The sequence below is a fragment of the Megascapheus bottae genome, chromosome 12 (genome assembly GCF_031878675.1).
Source record: "Megascapheus bottae isolate mThoBot1 chromosome 12, mThoBot2.hap1, whole genome shotgun sequence".
In the NCBI taxonomy this organism is placed as follows: domain Eukaryota; kingdom Metazoa; phylum Chordata; class Mammalia; order Rodentia; family Geomyidae; genus Megascapheus; species Megascapheus bottae.
Window position 1 is genome coordinate 6,268,871 of NC_143520.1, and position 18,414 is coordinate 6,287,284.

Sequence of the window (18,414 nt, forward strand, 5' to 3'; positions counted from 1 at the left end):
CACAAGGAGCCCCAGAAGGCCAGGGCAGCTCCCGGCTGGCATTCATTCCACTACTGGCAACAACCTCCGGCTGGCAGAGAGGTGGCACCGAGCTTGGAAACATGTGCAGGAACTGCTAGAGGCCTGCGGGGCAGGTAAACGTCAGATCAGGTCCGAGTGGAGACCCAGGACCATGGCAGCCTCCCGCCTGGACTTCGGGGAGGTGGAAACTTTCCTGGACAGGCACCCAGAGTTGTTTGAAGATTACTTGATGCGGAAGGGGAAGCAGGAGGTGGTGGAGAAGTGGCTGCAGAGGCACAGCCAGGGGCCAGGGGCTTCAGGCCCCAGGCCGGCGCTGGCTGCCTCGGGCAGCTTGGCTCATAGCGCGGGCTGCCGCGCTGGACCGCAGGGCTCCGGCCACAGCCAGCCCCTTCCCGGTGGTGGTGGTGGTGACTGTGCTGGGGTTCCCCTGAATCCCGGGTGGGCCAGTGGTGGCCGGGGCGACGGGAACCTGCAGCGCAGAGCCTCCCAGAAAGAACTGAGGAAGAGTTTCGCCCGCTCCAAGGCCATCCACGTGAACAGGACCTACGATGAACAGGTGACCTCCAGGGCCCAGGAGCCCCTGAGCAGCGTGCGGCGGAGGGCCCTTCTCCGGAAGGCCAGCTCCCTGCCCCCCACCACAGCCCACATCCTCAGTGCCCTGCTGGAATCCAGGGTGAATCTGCCTCAGTACCCTCCCACGGCCATCGACTACAAGTGTCACCTCAAAAAGCACAACGAGCGTGAGTTCTTCCTGGAACTGGTCAAGGATATCTCCAATGACCTTGACCTCACCAGCTTAAGCTACAAGATCCTCATCTTTGTCTGTCTCATGGTGGACGCCGACCGTTGCTCTCTCTTCCTGGTGGAAGGGGCAGCTGCTGGCAAGAAGAGTTTGGTCTCCAAGTTCTTCGATGTGCATGCAGGAACCCCTCTGCTGCCTTGCAGTAGCACGGAGAACTCAGATGAGGTGCAGGTCCCCTGGGGCAAAGGCATTATTGGCTATGTCGGGGAGCATGGAGAAACCATCAACATTCCAGATGCTTACCAGGTAGGATTTTGCACTGTCCCTCCCTCCCCAAGCCTCCAGGACAGGGGAGCCAGGCCTTTTCTTACCCATTGGCATTCAAGACTGCTTTAATTTCGACTTCTCTACAATTCCCTTTCAAGATGATACAAATTTCTTCTTGACTTTAGACTAGGTAGAATGTCACCTAGTCCATGATGTTATGTTTTTCCCCACTCACCCCAACACACAATGGTTTATGAGAATTTCACATATCATCCCTCCATCCTGCCACTTGTTTCTCCATTAAGATTTGTAAGAAGAATAGAGAATGCATTTGTGAACTGTTGGTCCAGCATTCCAGTGTTAGTCTGTAAAAAGTGGTCATTTTTTCTCTCTGATGTTTGGGGGAGCCGTAATGCTTTTCTACTCTCTAGCTGAAAGTTGGAAAGAGAGTGAAGTTCCTAGCTACTTCCTTATCTCTTTCTCTACCTTAAATGTGGATGAGTTCCAAGGTATCAAGGAAGAGAAAGACAGGAGGAAAGTCAGGGAGAGGATGGGCCTCTAACCCATTCATACCTTCTTAGCATCTCTTTTAACTGTATTTTTTTCTTTTCATTTTTGGCACTGGGGATGGAACCCAGGACATTGGGTTTGTTAGACAAGGGCTTTGGCACTGAGCTACATCCCAGCTCTAGCATCTCTTTTAATTTGCTTCTTTGCTGAATTTAGAGAAGATGGACAAAGACAGAGACTAGGTAGACAGAGGCTTGGGCATGAAATTATGTGCAGTCAGATTTTAACAGAATGGAGTAAGGAGGGTTTTCATTTGTGAACTGTACCAAAAAATACTGACCTTTTTTTTAAACAGTCCCCAGTGCAATTAGCAGGGTAAATATTTGGTTTGAAGTGGAAAGGGAAGCCTACCATGTTATTGCCTGGCTTTTCTAGTCCTTTTGTTTTCACAGGGATTTGAACCTGATACAGGATGTTGGATGGATCTGATATTCAGTCAGACTTAATTTCCTGAGTATTTATTCAGTACTTGTGATGTCACTTCTATTAAATTTCTTATCCATTGCAATGAAAGTTTTATACTCATTTGATGATATTACTTCCATGTTGTCTCATAGACATATATGTTTCTCTGGAGTTTGGTTGCAATTGATCAAAATAGCAAAAAGTGGGAAGGACATTTACTAAAATTTTGTTTCATCTGCAAGTTTACAATTTTACACAAAATATCGGCTGGTTGGTAAGAAAAACAAGTCTTTTATTTGAGAAGTCTGTCAATATCACCCTTTAATATTAAAGAATGTCCTCAAAAATACAATTTTTAGCCTTTTGTTATTACTTAGCTGCGGTATTTAATATATCCTTGTTGAAGACTTCAATAGGTTTATAAACAGCAACCAATGAATGATTTTCAACAAGTGGCTATTTCTCTGTGGTCCTAGAAAGTTAGAGGAAGAAATGAAAATCTTTAATAATTGGTAAAGATTATGTAAATAAAAAGTCAGAAATTCTTTCCTATTCCCACATTCTTATTTTACCCAGGCTACAAAAATCTTTTGCAAGTTGTATGATCCTTGTTACAACTTGGAACTGCACTCTTTTCTTTTTATTGTCTTTACTGTTCTTATTTTTCCCCAACTGCTTTCCTTTTATTTTTATAGCCTTGATCATGCTGTGTTCTATTTGGCTCCTAACTTTTATTTAGTATGGTTCATATCCTGCCATTTCTTTTTTTCCATATATTTTTATTGTAATTAATAGAAGGGTTACATTACATTCGCCAGATGGAAGGTGCATTACTTCACATACATTGATACCCTTTCTCATGTCTTGGTCCCCATTTCCCTCCCCCCTACCCCCACCCTCATCTTGTTTTCCCCCCTTTCCTATCCAATTTCAAATAACCAAATACACATATATCCAATATATCAGATAATGAAGTGAAATACTGTAACAATATGAGATAACCATCCTGCCCTTTCTTCAGGAGCGTGATTCTTGCCCTCCTCAGCAGTTAATTTGTCTTCATACTGCCTGGAATCGAGGCTGTGGATGATACCACAGGCAAAAGGAACCTGGTTTCCAGCAGCTGTGGTTACTGTGGACTCTGCCCTTATTGTGTAGACATAGTGTAAAACCAAGTTGCTTTTTAGAATTTGGAAGATAGGATTTCCTCCAGTCCTCCCACTTTCCCTAGGGTTTTAACGATGGCTACCATAAGAGTGGATAGTCGAAGATTGGGAAAAGGCAGACATTAGAAAGGGACTACATGGATTGGAAGCTTAGGATCTTTGTTCGTCTTACTTTCATTTCTATCTGGTGAGAAAGATTTTTTTTTCTTCTACCATTGGCTTCTACTCTATGTATTTAATATGGTGTGCTTACCTTAGCTTTACTTTTCTTTGATAAAACCATTTTTTCCCTTAGGCACATTATTATTATTATTAGTGTTGCACAGGGAGAATTTCTTAATTCCAAGAATCTCATTTTCCCATTCAAAAAAATGGGAATAATAATGACATGCTGCCTTAAAGTTTCTAAAAACAGTTCCCAGGACATTGCAATTACTTAAGAAATGGTAACACTCTTTATTATTTTTTATTATTTTTCCCCCTTTTCTGGGCCTGTGGTATAAATTTAGTCTATCCTTCTTCTGAGATATGTTCCACCCTCAAATCAAGTGCTTTAAAACTAAATTTACTTTCTCAGAATATAGAAACAACTTTTCTTCCATTCTTTATTTAAGATTCTCCAAACTGTGGTTGGTAACACTGTGTCATATCCTAACCTATCAAAGGTTATACATTTTTCTCTTAGTAATTCATTCAATATGACCTTTAAAAGTATATTTATTTTTGGACAATATTACCCCTTTCCTCACTCCCAGTTTACCCCCTCACTGGTGATTTTAGAAAATATTTTTTGCTCAGATTCATCTCTTGGAGACCACAAAGTTTTACAATTTAATTATTATATTAATTATATTATCTTTGGGGAGGCTCATAATATGCACAAGAGAAAGGCATTGAAGACCATTAGAGAAATATGATGACAAGCATGACATTCTGAAGTTCAAGGGAAAATGCTGAATGAAATGTTAGAGCTGTGTCAAAGTTTGGCAGCAACAAAACAACAACAACAACAAACCACTTCTCTTTATTTCATTATTTTGTATTGCTTTTCTTAATTAGTGCTTAAAAAAAACCCAGATTTGAAATGAGGAGAAAAGTAAAGAATTACAAGTGGAAACATAAATTCATTTCAGGTATACAACATGATCATTGTGACTGCAATTTGCCTTTTCCCCTGACAGTTATAAGTTATTAAACAGCCCGCTTTAATATAGTAATGAATAAATTGCCCTCAAGAGGTTGAAAAGAAGAGCACTCAAGTAACAGGTGTTCTCTTTGAGATTACTCTGAGCATTCAGAATGTATCACTTTAAACATTAATAAAAAGTGTGACATGAATTTGTGTTAATGTTGATAGTGATGATACAGGTGTTTGATGTGTTTGAATCAGAAAAGCAGCAGGGGGTTTTGTTAGGTGAACTGAGAGGAGGAAAGGGATGACGCAGAAGAGTTCCAGGTGTGCTACGCTTTCAGATGCTCTGGTCTGTTTACACAACAGATTCATTTATTCATTGGATCTAACAGATAGGCTCTGAGAGCCCATTATATGCATGGCCCTGAGTAGGGAGCTCCTGGATGTACAAGGGTGAGAAGATATGCCTCTGGTCCTCCAAGGGCTTGCAGTCAGGTGCCTTTATCTTTGCACAGACAACTAACACTAAGCTGTACTGCAACAGGAAAGCTGAATAGTAGTATGGAGTCTCCATATAACTCAGTATGATGGAGAACTTAATGGAGGCGGTACCATTCAATTTGTAAAAAAAAAAAAATGTTGTTCAACTGGAGATGGTGTTGATGTAAGAAATAGGGACCCAAGTATTGGCATATGACTTCAAAGCAGATAGGCAAGAGATGAGCAAATTCTAAGTATGTATAGGGGCATTGGATATTTTGGTCAAAAATGTCATCCACACACGCCTGAATATAAAATGAGGGCAAAAGATAAAAGAAATGCAAATCAAAACCATTCTAAGATTTCACCTCACTCCTGTTAGAATGGCCATGATCAAGAAATCTAATAACAACAGATGCTGGAGGGTCTTTGGCCAGGAGGGATCACTACTACACTGTTGGTGGGAGTGCCAACTCGTTCAACCACTATGGGAAAGCAGTATGGCAGTGCCTCAAAAGACTAAACATAGAGCTCCCCTATGACAAAGCAATTTCACTACTTGGCATTTACCCAATCATCCAGAAACAAGGACATACTAAATCCACTAGCACAACAATGTTCATTGCAGCACTACTTACCATAGCAAAGATATGGAACCAACCCAGATGTCCCTCAGCCGATGAGTGGATTAACAAGATGTGGTATTTATACACAATGGAATTCTATGCTGCTGTCAGAAAGAATGACATCGCCCCATTTGTTAGGAAATGGAAAGACTTAGAAAAGATCATATTAAGTGAAGTAAGCCAGACTCAAAGGAACATAGGCTCAATGGTTTCCCTCATTTGTCACAATCAATAGAAACCTTGGGCTCTCCTAGCAGAGATTTACAATAGAACAAAACCTAGATACATAAGGCCATATAGAATGACACTAAATGAACGGACCTCCAGGATATAGAAACAAAAGCCATGTAATGAGTGAGTGTTGCTCTTAATGTACTATGTTATCTCTCATATCTTTTACTGTCCCTTGGTTATCTCATATTGTTACAGTATTTTACCTTGTTATCTGATATATTGTATATATGTTTATTTGGTTGTTTGAAATAGGATAGGGAAGGGGGGAAAACAAGATGGGGGGTGGAGGAGGGGAAGTGGGGACCAAGACATGAGAAAGGGTATCAATATTTGTGAAGTAATATACCTTCTATCTGATGAATATAATGTAACCCTTCTATTAATTACAATAAACATATATGAAAAAAATTACGGCAAAAGACAGAAGGACCTTCAGTACTTAGAAAGGCTCAAGCTGTGAAAATACTTAGAAGTCTATTGTGATGGTTTGGTGGCGCCATAATGAACAACTGACCTAAAGCAGGAACAATAAGAGTAGGTAGCAGAAAATAGATGGGAAATGCCTGCAACATGGATTTGGGGTAGGAGAAATGGGGGCTGGTGATCATTCAGAGATTCCAATCATAGGAGATATGGGGACAATACTTTTATCATAAAGCAGGGAGATGAGCTGGATGGATGGGAAAATTCTATGTAATTCTAGTTATGTAATTTATGGAGCTCAGTGAATATTATATACCAGGGGTCTAGTGGAGAGTGGAGAAGTCAGTCATTCTTTTCTAAGAGTCTGCCCTCCAAATCATAGCCAAGTTCCAGGCAGAGAATCCTGAGGGACTGCAATTTCCAGGTTGAGAAATGTGTGATACCTGAATTGGTGGTGGACAAGATGTCCCTGCTGCCAGCTCTGAGTGGTGCTGATGGCAGCCTTGCTCCACCCTGAGATGAGATGGGGCATATTCCAGACCCTCTCAGTGCCCTCCTGCAATCCCTACCCTGAAACAAAAGGCAGTGGCAGATTGCACAGGGGCCTCTCCACTCATTGATTTGACCAAGCTGCAGTTTCTGGTCACAGGGAAAGGGGAGAGGGCAGAGGCTGGATGGGGCTGGGGACATCAGGGAGTAGGGAAGTAGCCAAGAATCCATCCTGAGCAAGCAGTGAAATGAATGGAGAGACTGTTGAAAAGTGAGGACTAGAAGCTCTGTGTTCATTCTTCATGGTCACATTAGACTTCACTTGCAAAATACAGATTTGAAGTCAAAATTAGTACAAATAGCACACAGGGCAGTGTTAATCCTCAAGCAGCTTCCCCACTCCTACTGCAACTCCACTGGTCATGTGCTTATAAAACTGGCCCTGATTCTGAGTCATACTGAGTCTAAAGTAGAGAGGTTAAATTTTATTCCAGCCCAATGTCTATTGCAGTCTTTCACATGGCCTCAGCTCCATCCCAATTAAATTATGTGCCATTTTCAGTGCTTGGATAGTGCTTTTCTATTTCTGTATTTTGCATTCTTTCTGTCAGAACTACTTTTTCTCCATCTTTGCTCATTCAAATCCTACTCTGCCTTCTTAGAATATAAGAAGGGACAGCTGATTGCTTGTCTTTCAGAGGAGATAGAAAATAAAACAGAAAATCACACATTGGTACATTTAAGAATACAATGTACATATGACTGTACTCATTAGATGTAAATGATTGCTGTAATGTATCAGTTTCATTTTCATTGAATTTCACTTTAAAAGAATTTCTGTAATAACATTTGAAGTGTTAGCATAAGAAGGAATTAATTTTTGGTATCTAGAAAATTCAATGATGAAAGTGTTTCTATTTTTGATAAGGCAGTGCTGGCAGATATTATCTGCAGTCCTGTCGAGTTGCTGAGATTTCCTTTATAAGGTAGAGTTCACTCTGCTCCAACATTAGTGTTGTAAAGGAATTGTGTGAAATCTTATTTCAGCTTTGCACATGGTGTTTAAAAAAATTCTCTAAGCCCATAAACAAGTTCACTAGCCTAGAACCAGAATTGATTTTGTGCTTGCAGCAGGAAACATTTGCTCTTTCAGCCTCCTTTTCCTGATAGACACATGATCATGATAAACACAATGACAAATTATATTCATGGCTTTGCACATAAGGACAGATCACAGAAAACTACAGATCCCGAGAATTATAGGGTCTTAATATAAGAGGAACTTAATTTTTCTCCAACTCATAAATAAAATGTTTACAAATCTGACCAATTTATTTTGGCTCTTGAGGTTTGGGTCACCTGTTTATTTGCAAGGGGGGCTTAATTTGGAAGCTAGTGTTTTGTGTTTAATATAGTACTGAAAAGTCATATGGTGCTTTCCTTGGAAATAATTTTAAGTTGTTTTATGGGAAAGTCAACAAGATGCTTGAGCTATACTTCTTCTACTTTAGTCACATATTTTAAAGGTAGTATTTCAAAAGGTGACCATGTTCTTTTAGGAAGTGGAATTTGCATCATAAAAAGGCAGTTTAAGCGTAAGAGAGTTGGGATGTGTTTCTAATATTTTAGGAGAAACTTCGGTTCTTTATAGACCTTGAGGCTACATTTATTTGTTTATCTTGGAGCTTATAATAGTAAAGGTTTCCTAGTACTAAAATGCATAATTTATTTGATTTCAGGGCTTCCTTATTCATTGATAGATTTCAACAGTGCAGTAGTTTTGTATATCAATCATAAGTTGTGTTTCCTTTCATAACCTTAAGCTGTTGCAAATGTCAGATAAAATTTTTTTTCACTTGAACAAAAAATGAAGGACTTATGAAGTACATTAAAAATGACAGAAGATAAAGTGAAGCTGTTGATTGGTAATAACTCCATTCATAGAACTACTAACTATGAGCTGGGAAAGCATTGGAGCAACTCTCATTAGCAAGCATTTTCTCTTTCAGATCTCTCAACATGCTCATAGAAGGAGAGACTGAAGCTTGTAGGAATTAAGTGACTTATTAATGGTATTTCAGCTGGCAAATAAGATCTGATAACCTTCCTGCCTATTCTGGAGCAGCTGCTCCTGACCACTAATTACATGGACATTCACACTCCTTTGCTGTGTCTTTTTCTCTGCCAGTCTAAATCATTTCACCCTTCGAAGCTGATCTTTACAAAACTCTTGCTAATACCCATCCATTTCTAATCAGATGTGATCCCCCTCTTGGAGTTTCTGAATTTTATAGTATATCATTACTCTATTTTTTTTTAGTATTAAACCTCTTAGGGTACTTGTCTCAAGTAATCTCTTGCATGCAACACTCTGAGTTCTAGATTGTTACATTATTTCCTTACTTTATATGCAATCTGCAGTGGATTATATAGGGTTAATGCAAGGTTTTTCTATTCAGTTGAAGAATTACCACATATAAATACTTTATGTTGGTTGGTTCTTATGCCTCTAAGAGGAAACTCCAGCCAATTGAAAGTAAGATAAGCAAGTTCATCTACAGAGCACACCTTTTTTCAAGCTTCTTAAGGAAGGGCTCACAAAGCCCAGGTAGCTGGTAAATTATCAAAATGGCTTGTCTACATTAATCAAGTCTCCTAATTAATTGCTGTACTCCTAACTTCCTTCCTTTGCTTGGTTTTTTTTTTGAGTTAAAAAAATTGTCCTATCACTAAACATGGAGATTATCTCACAAAGAGAGGAGACAAACCCCTACCAGTTACTAACAACTAGCAAAATTGCACTGCCAACTTCTAGTGAGGAAATGGTTATCCTCACAAGTTGAATTTTCTAGTTTTCTCAAGATTATCTTATTCATGCAGCACAATTTCTTGAAGATAAAGTATCCTTCTCTCCAAGTATAATGTCTATAAACTGTTAGACATTTTTCTTGACAAATCTTTACTGATATGGTAGATTATATTAACAAACATTATAGTCATTTAGTTTTTCAAGAATGCAGAACTTTCAAGTTTATTGATTACAAGCTCTGTATTCCACAAAGGTCTTTTAAAACCTTCGAAGTATTAAGCTGGGCATACTGGCTCTTGTCTGTAATTTTAACAATTCAAGAAACTGAGATTTTTAGGATTGAGGTTCCAGGCCATCTCTGACAAAAAAAGGAGAACATGTCTAAGAATAAAACAAAAGCTATGGGCATAGCTTGCGTGCCTGCCTAACAAGTGCAAGGCTCTTAGTTCAAAGTGCAGAAACACACACACACACACACACACACACACACTTTCAAGCTTTAAAGATGATTGGGTTCACAACTCTTTTCAAATATCCAAGTAAATGCTGTCTAGTTCCCGTTTTTTGCTTATTTATCACCAATAATTGGACAAGTTACTAAGTCTCATTCTTCTCACCTTCCAAACTGCCATACTCAGATCTGAATGGAAGAAGGCAACTACCAGAACATAAAGATATGGTGATAGTCATTGTGGGAAGGGGTGCCCAGCTAGACATGTGGCCTAGAAGAGAAGAACTCAGGTACTGGACAATTATCATCTGGAAGAATGGGAGTCAAGGAACAATTATTATCCTCACACTCTCCATCTCTTACCAATGCCAGTTATTGGAGGCCAAGGGAAGAAAAGACACCTGATGCAGAAGTTCTCAGGAATCAGCTTATTGCCCATAACAAGACAGTGGAAGGTGGTGGCATGTTCACGAGAAGCATGAAATGTGGATGCTCAAGCACCGTTGATCAGTTTGTTCACAAGGGATGTGTGCAGAGACATGTCAGGGAGGAATAGTCAGATTTGAAATTAACACTGAGTATCATAGAGCATGGTAATCTAACCCTGCTGAACCTGAGTTCAGAAATGCCATAGTGATATTTGACTGCTTTATTCTTTCCAGGTAATTTTTATTTTTTCTCGACATTTTTTTATCCTCAGAGGAACTCCATAGGCTATAACCTGGGCCAAACATATCACAAGAGAGATGTCACAAAAAAAGTTTCAGTCCATAATCACTTTGAAAATACAATAGAGGAAGCTGCTTGTCTCATGGCAATCAGAAAGCATACTCTTTAAAGGAATGCCCTTTGAATGACTTCATAATCCATTCATTTTTCAAGATCCCAGTTCTGACTTTGGCTGTAATGAGAACTAAGTCTTCATCTAATGTCCTTTTCATTGTTACTTTTTTTTTGTCAATTGTGGAGCTCGAACTCAGAGCCTGCGCACCTTCTCTGCATTTTTTTCACTTAAGGCTAGTACACTACCATGTTGAGCCACTAATTTTCCAGTGATTAATTGGAGATAGGAATCTCACTGACTTTCTTGCCATGGCTACCTTTGAACCATGATCCTTAGATCTCAGCCTCCTGAGTAACTAAGATTATAGTTATTAGCCACCAGCACCTGGCTATAACATGAGCTTTTGAGGAACATTCCATATCGAAATCACTTCCCCCCAGGGTCAGATACTAGATAACTAGAGATTATTCTTATGGCCCAGAGTCCACTGAGATTATTCAAACTAACCAGTCCTAAGCATATGTAGTATATTTTCCCTGCCTCCACCATTCCTTCCACTGAGAACCCCAGTAAAGGCTCTAGATACACTCTGAATTTGTCCCTTCTGCCAACCAACTTACTCAGATCTTTTCCCCTACGTCCTCTGGTGTCTATACTTACTGTTTCCGGGATATGTGAGCAGAAACTTCTACTTTTATGATAATCATTTCTAGATCTGCATGTCTTACCATATTTGATTAAAGCAAATTCTGAATATATTCTAATATAGTATCACATATACATGATACCTTATATGCAAACATAGTTTTTTGTTTTAATTTTATTGTCATGATGATAAATAGAAGGGTCACAGTTACATTCATAAGGAACTGAGTGTATTACTTCTCGAACATAGTTTACCCCTTCTCATGTTTTTCTCTCATTTTCCTTCCCCCATCCCCTCCCAATTGTAAAGTTCATTTCCAACAAATATGTTTATTTGTTTATTCGATTAGGGAAGGGAAGAGGAAAAACAAGATGATGAGACAAAGAACAAAGGGTGGAATCAATGTAACAGCGATAGTCACAAGATGATATATTGGAAAAATAGTTATTTTAAAATGTAAAGTAAAAATAAATGTTAAATGAACATTAAGAGGTGAGAATTTACTGATCAGAACATGTATTTTCATTTAATTAGCATAGGCATGTATAATTGATAAATATATTTATTTTTTCTAGTAAAATAAATAATTCCAAAAATACCTCTAAGGATTCTGTGCTATCAAATTCCCCTATGAAACATCTGGATTGGTCACTTTTAGTGTACTTTAACTGCAATATTTTTTAAACTCATGTCTCCTCAATTTTATTTAAGGGTGTCAGACAGGAGGTTTCAGAAGTCTAGCACAATATAAAACTTACAGTGACCAAAAGCATAACTTTAATAAACTGGGTAGAAAGACTGTGTGACAACAGGAGTGGTGTGGGACAGATTCTATATTCAATAAAAATTAGCAGAATAAGCTTGGCATCTTGTACACTACTAGAATTTCCAAACTAGGGAGAATGAGGCAGGATGATCTCCACTTAGAAGTCCACCTAGCCTCACATTGACTATAATTTTTTGTCTTTTATACTGGGGATAGAACCCAGGAAATTGCAGTTGCTAGGAAAGTATTTTGCCATGGAGCTACATCCTAACCCCTAAGTCTTTTTTACAATGTAATTTTATTATTATGTTAAGGTATTATAGGAGGAATTTCCATTTCATAAGTCAGTAGTAAGACAATTCTTGGACTGTGTCACCCCTTCCTTTGCTTTCCCCCCATTCCTTCTTCTTATCCTTGTCCACAGTTTATTTTCCATGTAGTGTATACTGAGTTCATGACTGCATTTGTTCATTCTTCTATTTCTGTACCTTGTCTTTGCTCCTCTCCACCCCCAAATAAGACAAAAAAAAAAACCCAAAACAAAAACAGACACCACCACCACCATCACCAATACCAACAACAAAAAATAATACAGGTTTCCTGAAGTCTTTCTAATAAATAGTATTTTAAATGTTGAGAAGGTTTCTCCCCTAAGAGTGTCCTCCTTCAGTCTGACTGTTCGTACATGAATGTGTACAGTCCTGTATAAGTTATCAGGCAGGTGTGGTACTTAAGTTTTTGTTTTGCTTTGCTGGTTGTGGTTGAACTCAGTCCAGGCGCTGTTCTTGATCTTTTTTATGCTCAAGGCTACCACTCTACCACTTGAGCCGCAGCCTTACTTCTGGCTTTTTCTGAATAGTTTATTGGAAATCAGGGTCTCATCCACTTTCCTGTTCTAGCTGGCATCAAACCATGATCCTCAGATCTTAGCCTCCTGACTAGCTAGGATTCCAGGCATGAGCACCAGAGGTTGGCACCTGTTTGTTTTTGCTTTTGTTTCTGCCTGGGTACTGTCCCTGAGCTTCTTTTGCTCAAGGCTAGTACTCTACCACTTTGAGTCACAGTACCACTCGGCCTTTTCTGAGTAGTTTATTGGGGATAAGAGTCTTACAACCTTTCCTGCCTGGGTTGGCTTTGAACTGTGACTCTCAGATTTCGGTACCTAAGTATTTTTTAATGCAGTATTTGGATCAAGCACTTGTAAACTAAATAAATTGTGGCAGCTGACATTGAAGAGCAGATGAACACTAAATCTCTTGTAATTAAGAAAATCATTTATTGCAGTAGGTAGAAACCATGGTACAGTTTTACATTAAATGTGTTTACTGCTGATTAAATGAAAGATAGGGCTTCTTTATGCTTTTCTGATTGGGAATGGTGCTGCTTTTAAGATTAAATATTATCCTTTTTTGCATTTGTGTTGTCTGTACTGCTCTCAGATTACCAGAACGTTATAACCTTTACTTTTTTTCAATTAAAACAAAACAGGAAAGGTATTCCTTTTTCATTTAAATGGCTGTGCACAGTTTAATAAGCTAACAGTTTTTATGAGTGACTGGCAACTTAATGTGCATGATTACATATTTAAAGTTTAATAACAGCTATAATGGAGTTAAGACGTGTAGGCTTGGGATATTGTAGGAAAGATTATCTCAGAGTTGCTAAGGAAACCTCTCTAGGTCTTTATTCTTTCCTGTGTAAGGTCCTTTGGAAAAGTGAAGCTGTAAGTTCCCACCTCTAGTGGCCATTTTATGGGACACCCATGTTCTATTAACCTCTTCTTCCTCCTTTGTTTACCAAGGACTGCTAAGTGAAGGATGTGTTCTCTGTTCAGTTGCTCACACTGGCCATACTGTTTTTCTTTTTGTCTTTAGGTATGTAAGACTAGGATCAGATTCTTCTCTCACTTTCTGTGAGTACTGGCTCTGGAAGCCCAGGGCAGTCATAACATTTCATTTTGATCATAACCTTGAGATTATCATGCAGTAAAACTAGGAAAAGAGCAGCCAGTGGACAGAAATGTACCAGGCGTTAGCCCTGCAGGGTTAAGAGAGCTGGCTGGAGCAGAGACATCTTACCTCCCTTCTTTGTCATCCATTTTAAAATGAAGAAATAAAAGGAGCAGCTTCTGATTTGGTGTCTTCTTTATGCTCATGCCTGCTTTAAAGAGAAAGGAACTGGCACCCAAGGAGTGCCAAATAATTTAAAATACTAAGGGCAGAAACACACTTTTTCACCTCCAAATTAGCCAAATTGAGATTCTACTGTGTTAAACTGAAGAGCTAAAAAGGTCAACTAGCAAGAGGAGCCACTATCATAAGCATATTTTGTATTTAAGACCTTGGATGTCAGATGGAGGAAGAGCCAATTTTATTGCTTAGAAATTGCCTCTAAAGAAACAAGATCAAGCATTCATGTATGCAGTGATATAAAAAAATATTAGTAATTTCTTCTTGCACACTTGTGAGGCTCTATAATTCAGTGCAGAATTGCATGAAAATAATTTAGGGCAAACTTAACATAGAAAAAAAGGAAGCTATGAAATAAAACATATGCTTTCTCACTAATAAGCCTACTTTTACTTCTAAGCCACCACCTTTCTCTGCTATTTCTTATTGATTTGCTCTTCCTCCTTGAATACTAACTTAGCACCTGTCACTATCTGACAACTAGTGAGGGCTCAATGTCCTATCTAAATAAATGGAAGAGTCACTCTTATAATCTTTATTTTGTCTCAAGGCTGACATTTCTTGATGTGACCATTATGTAGATAAGAGTTTGTATTGATCAGATTTTATCTTAATGGTCTATCTCTCTTACAGACCATTAAGATAGAGAGACAGACAGCATAGACAGACAAATGCAGATGGACAGATGAGAGGGATTGCTAGGGAACCTGAGCAGTCCTATAGCTGGTTGTTTGCAAGCCATAGACCTTGAGATGCCAGAGGCCTTATAGCCAGAGACACTGATGATTACACCAGTTAGATGAGCTCAACAACTTGAGAATATATGAGATTAGGGGAAGGGCATTGGTTTCAGTTTTGCTGTACAAAGGCCAAAGTGCCTAGAGTTTTAATGTCCAAGGATAGGGATTGCTGAGTGAATTCTAGTTCCCAGAGGAAGATTAGTATAAGTAGATACAGTCGTATTTTTTTTCTGTTTCTAGGCTTGGGGTCAATAGAGTGTGGATTTTTCCCACATCATCTACTCGATGTACTTGTCAATTTTTTAAGGAAACACTCTCACAGACACCCCCAAAACAAATGCTTTCCCAGGCTTCTGCAGGGATCTTTAAATCCCATCAAGTTGACACTGCAAATTAACCTTTACAGTTTCTTAGCAGTGGTATTATTGCCCTTTTGGGCCGATTCATTCTTTGTTGTGGGTTGAGGGCTGACTCGGGCATCATGGAGTCTTTGACAGTATCTTTGATCCTTATTATTATATGCTTGGCTTCTTGAACAATTTAAAAATTCCCCAAACATTGACAATTGTCATGTTTCCTTCATAGGCTAAATTGACCTGCACTTTAGACTTTTGGAAATGAATATTATAGGACAAATTGGCAATAATCATGTGCAGACTTAAAACTAGTCATAACTTTTTTTTTGTTGTTGGTTATAGGGCTTGAACTCTGGGCCTGGGCACTGCCTCTGAATGCTTCAGCTCAAGGCTAGCACTCTACCACCTGAACCACAGCACCACTTCTGGTTTTATGGTGGTTAATTGAAGATAAGAGTCTCATGGACTTTCCTACCCAGGCTGGCTTTGAACTGTGATCCTCAGATCTCAGCCTCCTGAATAACGAGAATTACAGGTGTGAGCCACTGGTACCTGGCTCAAACTGCGTTTTTAAATCTATGATCTGAGTTGTTATGAATTTATAAAAGTGAGTATATGGGGCGTGTGTCTTTCTTGGCATGGAGCCTTGTGGTGCTGTGCTGGATGTAGGATAAGAATGAACAATGGGAATGGAACTTTTTTTCTCTCTACTTACTCCCATCATACCTCACCCATATCACTTTTGTATGTTCCATTTTTTTGTTTCATTTACAATTTGTTTCACCCATCCTTGTCATAGAGATTGCTTGGTTTTAGAGCAATCTATGCACCCAACACATGATAGGTTTATATGTTATATGAGTACATTTTTCTTTTATTGTGGATCATGGGGCTTAAACTCTGGGCCTGGGCGCTGTCCTTGAGCTGTTCAGATCAAGGCTACCAACCTAACTCTGGGCCTGGGTGTTGTCCCTGAGCTCTTAGCTCAAGGATACTGCCCTTCCCCTTGAACCACAGCCCCACTTCCTGTTTTCTAGTGATTAATTGGAGATAAGAGTCTCTTGTTCTTTAGTGCCTGGGTTGGCTTTGAACATCGATCCTCAGGTCTCACCCTCCTGAGTAGCTAGGATTACAGGTGTGAGCCACCACACCCGACTATAAGTACATTTTTAAAAAGGATTTAACTTAGCATCCATTCACAAGGGCAAGTCACTTAAATATTAATGCTAGGCCCCAAGGTAACATTAGAATAAGGGGCTTAGTTAGTAATGCTGGGTTAGGCCAATTATAAGTCAAGTATCCTTTCATTATTTTCATATTTAGAGGTAGGATGGTTGCAATGGTCCAGGCTGTGAATTAGAGAGACGATGGTGTAGGGAGCCAAACAATTTATCTATTACCAATAATAAAAGAAATTGTCAGGCTTGGGAGGAGGAAAGAAATGCTCTAACATGACTGGAATGGGGCTTTGGTAAAGAAGTGATGATGTACATAACAATGGCAACACTGGAACAAAGAAGACATGTTGTGGTTTTCATGCCTACTTGAATGATAGTGCAAATGTCTTTTAGGCAAGGCCAGATACTTCCTTAAAGAGAGTGTGAAAGGTCAGAATGGCTTTTGTGATATAGGTATGATAATCCAGATTAATGTGTCTAGAGATTGCAGTGTCAAGAACCACCTGTGCCAGTTTTATCATAACTGTGACCAAATACCTAACTTAATAACTTAAGAGGGAAAGGATTCATTCTTCATACAGTTTCAGAGGTTTCATCTACTGAGTGGCATAGGGGAGGGGTTGTGCAGCAGTAGAGCTGCTCAACCCATTGCAGCCAGGAAGCAGTATAATAAAGAAGAAACATCTACTCCTCCAGGAAGCAACCCCAGTGGCCTATGTCCTCCAACCAGGCCCCATCTTCCACAGTTCTACACTTTCCCAAATTTCTAGTCCATCAGTGGGTTAAATCATACATTAAATCAGAGCCCTCATTATCTGTTTGTCTTTGGAAATGCTTCCCCCCATATATCCAGATATGTGTCTTTCTTCTATCCGAGTCACTTTCCAGTCCAATCAAATTGACAGTTAAGATTAACCGTCACACCTCCCATGACTCCACTTTTACTTTTTTTCTAGATAGCCTATGCTTCTCTACTTGTTTCCAGGAAACATCCTCCAAGATTTCAAGGTTTTCAGGGTGTGTGTGTATGTTGGTATTAGGTCTTGAGCTCTTGGCCTGGGCACTGTTCCTGAGCTTTTTGCCCAGGACTTTTATCATTTGAGCCACAACTCCACTTCTAGATTAAATTTATTTATTTATTTATTTATTTTTTAATTTAGAGGAGATAGGAATCTCACAGACTCTTATAGGCTATCCTCAGAAAAATCAAAACATTTATTTTGTTTATTTTTGGTTTTTGCTCATGAGGCCTGTAATTATATCCTGCTTTTCAATTTTAAATCAGATATGTGGATATTTGCTTTTCATTTTAAGTTTGAGAGTTTAATCATATTTAAATGGTTATCTCACGTGGACTTTAATTATACTATTTTTTATGGGTTAATGTGTGGCAAATTAATAAAAAATTAAACCACTCAAGACTTGCTATGCAGAACAAATGACAAGTAAATTAGTGTTTCAACACTTGATATACAGTATGCAGGTTTCTATTAAAATAATAATGAGTATGAATATTTTTTCTTTGGCTTATCTCTTAGCTTGGTATCCACCAGGAATTCTTAGCAATGCAAGTTATATCTAAGTAGTAGTTCTCACAGGCTGAGATCTTGTCTCTGTTAATCTGGTGAAAGTTGCCTATAGGAACTTTTGTTTTTTAGTTTTGTACTCAAAAAAGAAACATTTTCCATCTTCTTGAATCCATTAGGAAGCATGTATGATGTAATCAACTTTGTTAATATATTTCTCCTCCATCATTATTTTAATGCTCTAAAACTTGATTATTCACTTGTGAAATCTAGCCACAGGACTTTCTGCTGCCCTTCTGTGCCAGTCTATCAAAAGACTGGTTGATTTCAACCAAGCTTTAGAAGTTGGGTAGCTGGTTCTGGGAGCTGACATTTTCTCTTGACTGTGAAGTACATGCAATCTTAACATCTGTA

General features: G+C 39.0%; 1 protein-coding gene across 1 annotated transcript in view; it reads left to right on the top strand.

Moving 5' to 3' along the window:
• Positions 1 to 18,414, top strand: part of Pde11a (phosphodiesterase 11A) — a 350,018-nt gene continuing 331,604 nt past the window's right edge. The window contains exon 1 of the mRNA XM_090342568.1: positions 1 to 1,069. Coding sequence (XP_090198694.1) covers positions 173 to 1,069 — 897 coding nt within the window. The 5' untranslated portion in view covers positions 1 to 172. The remainder of the gene's footprint in view (positions 1,070 to 18,414) is intronic.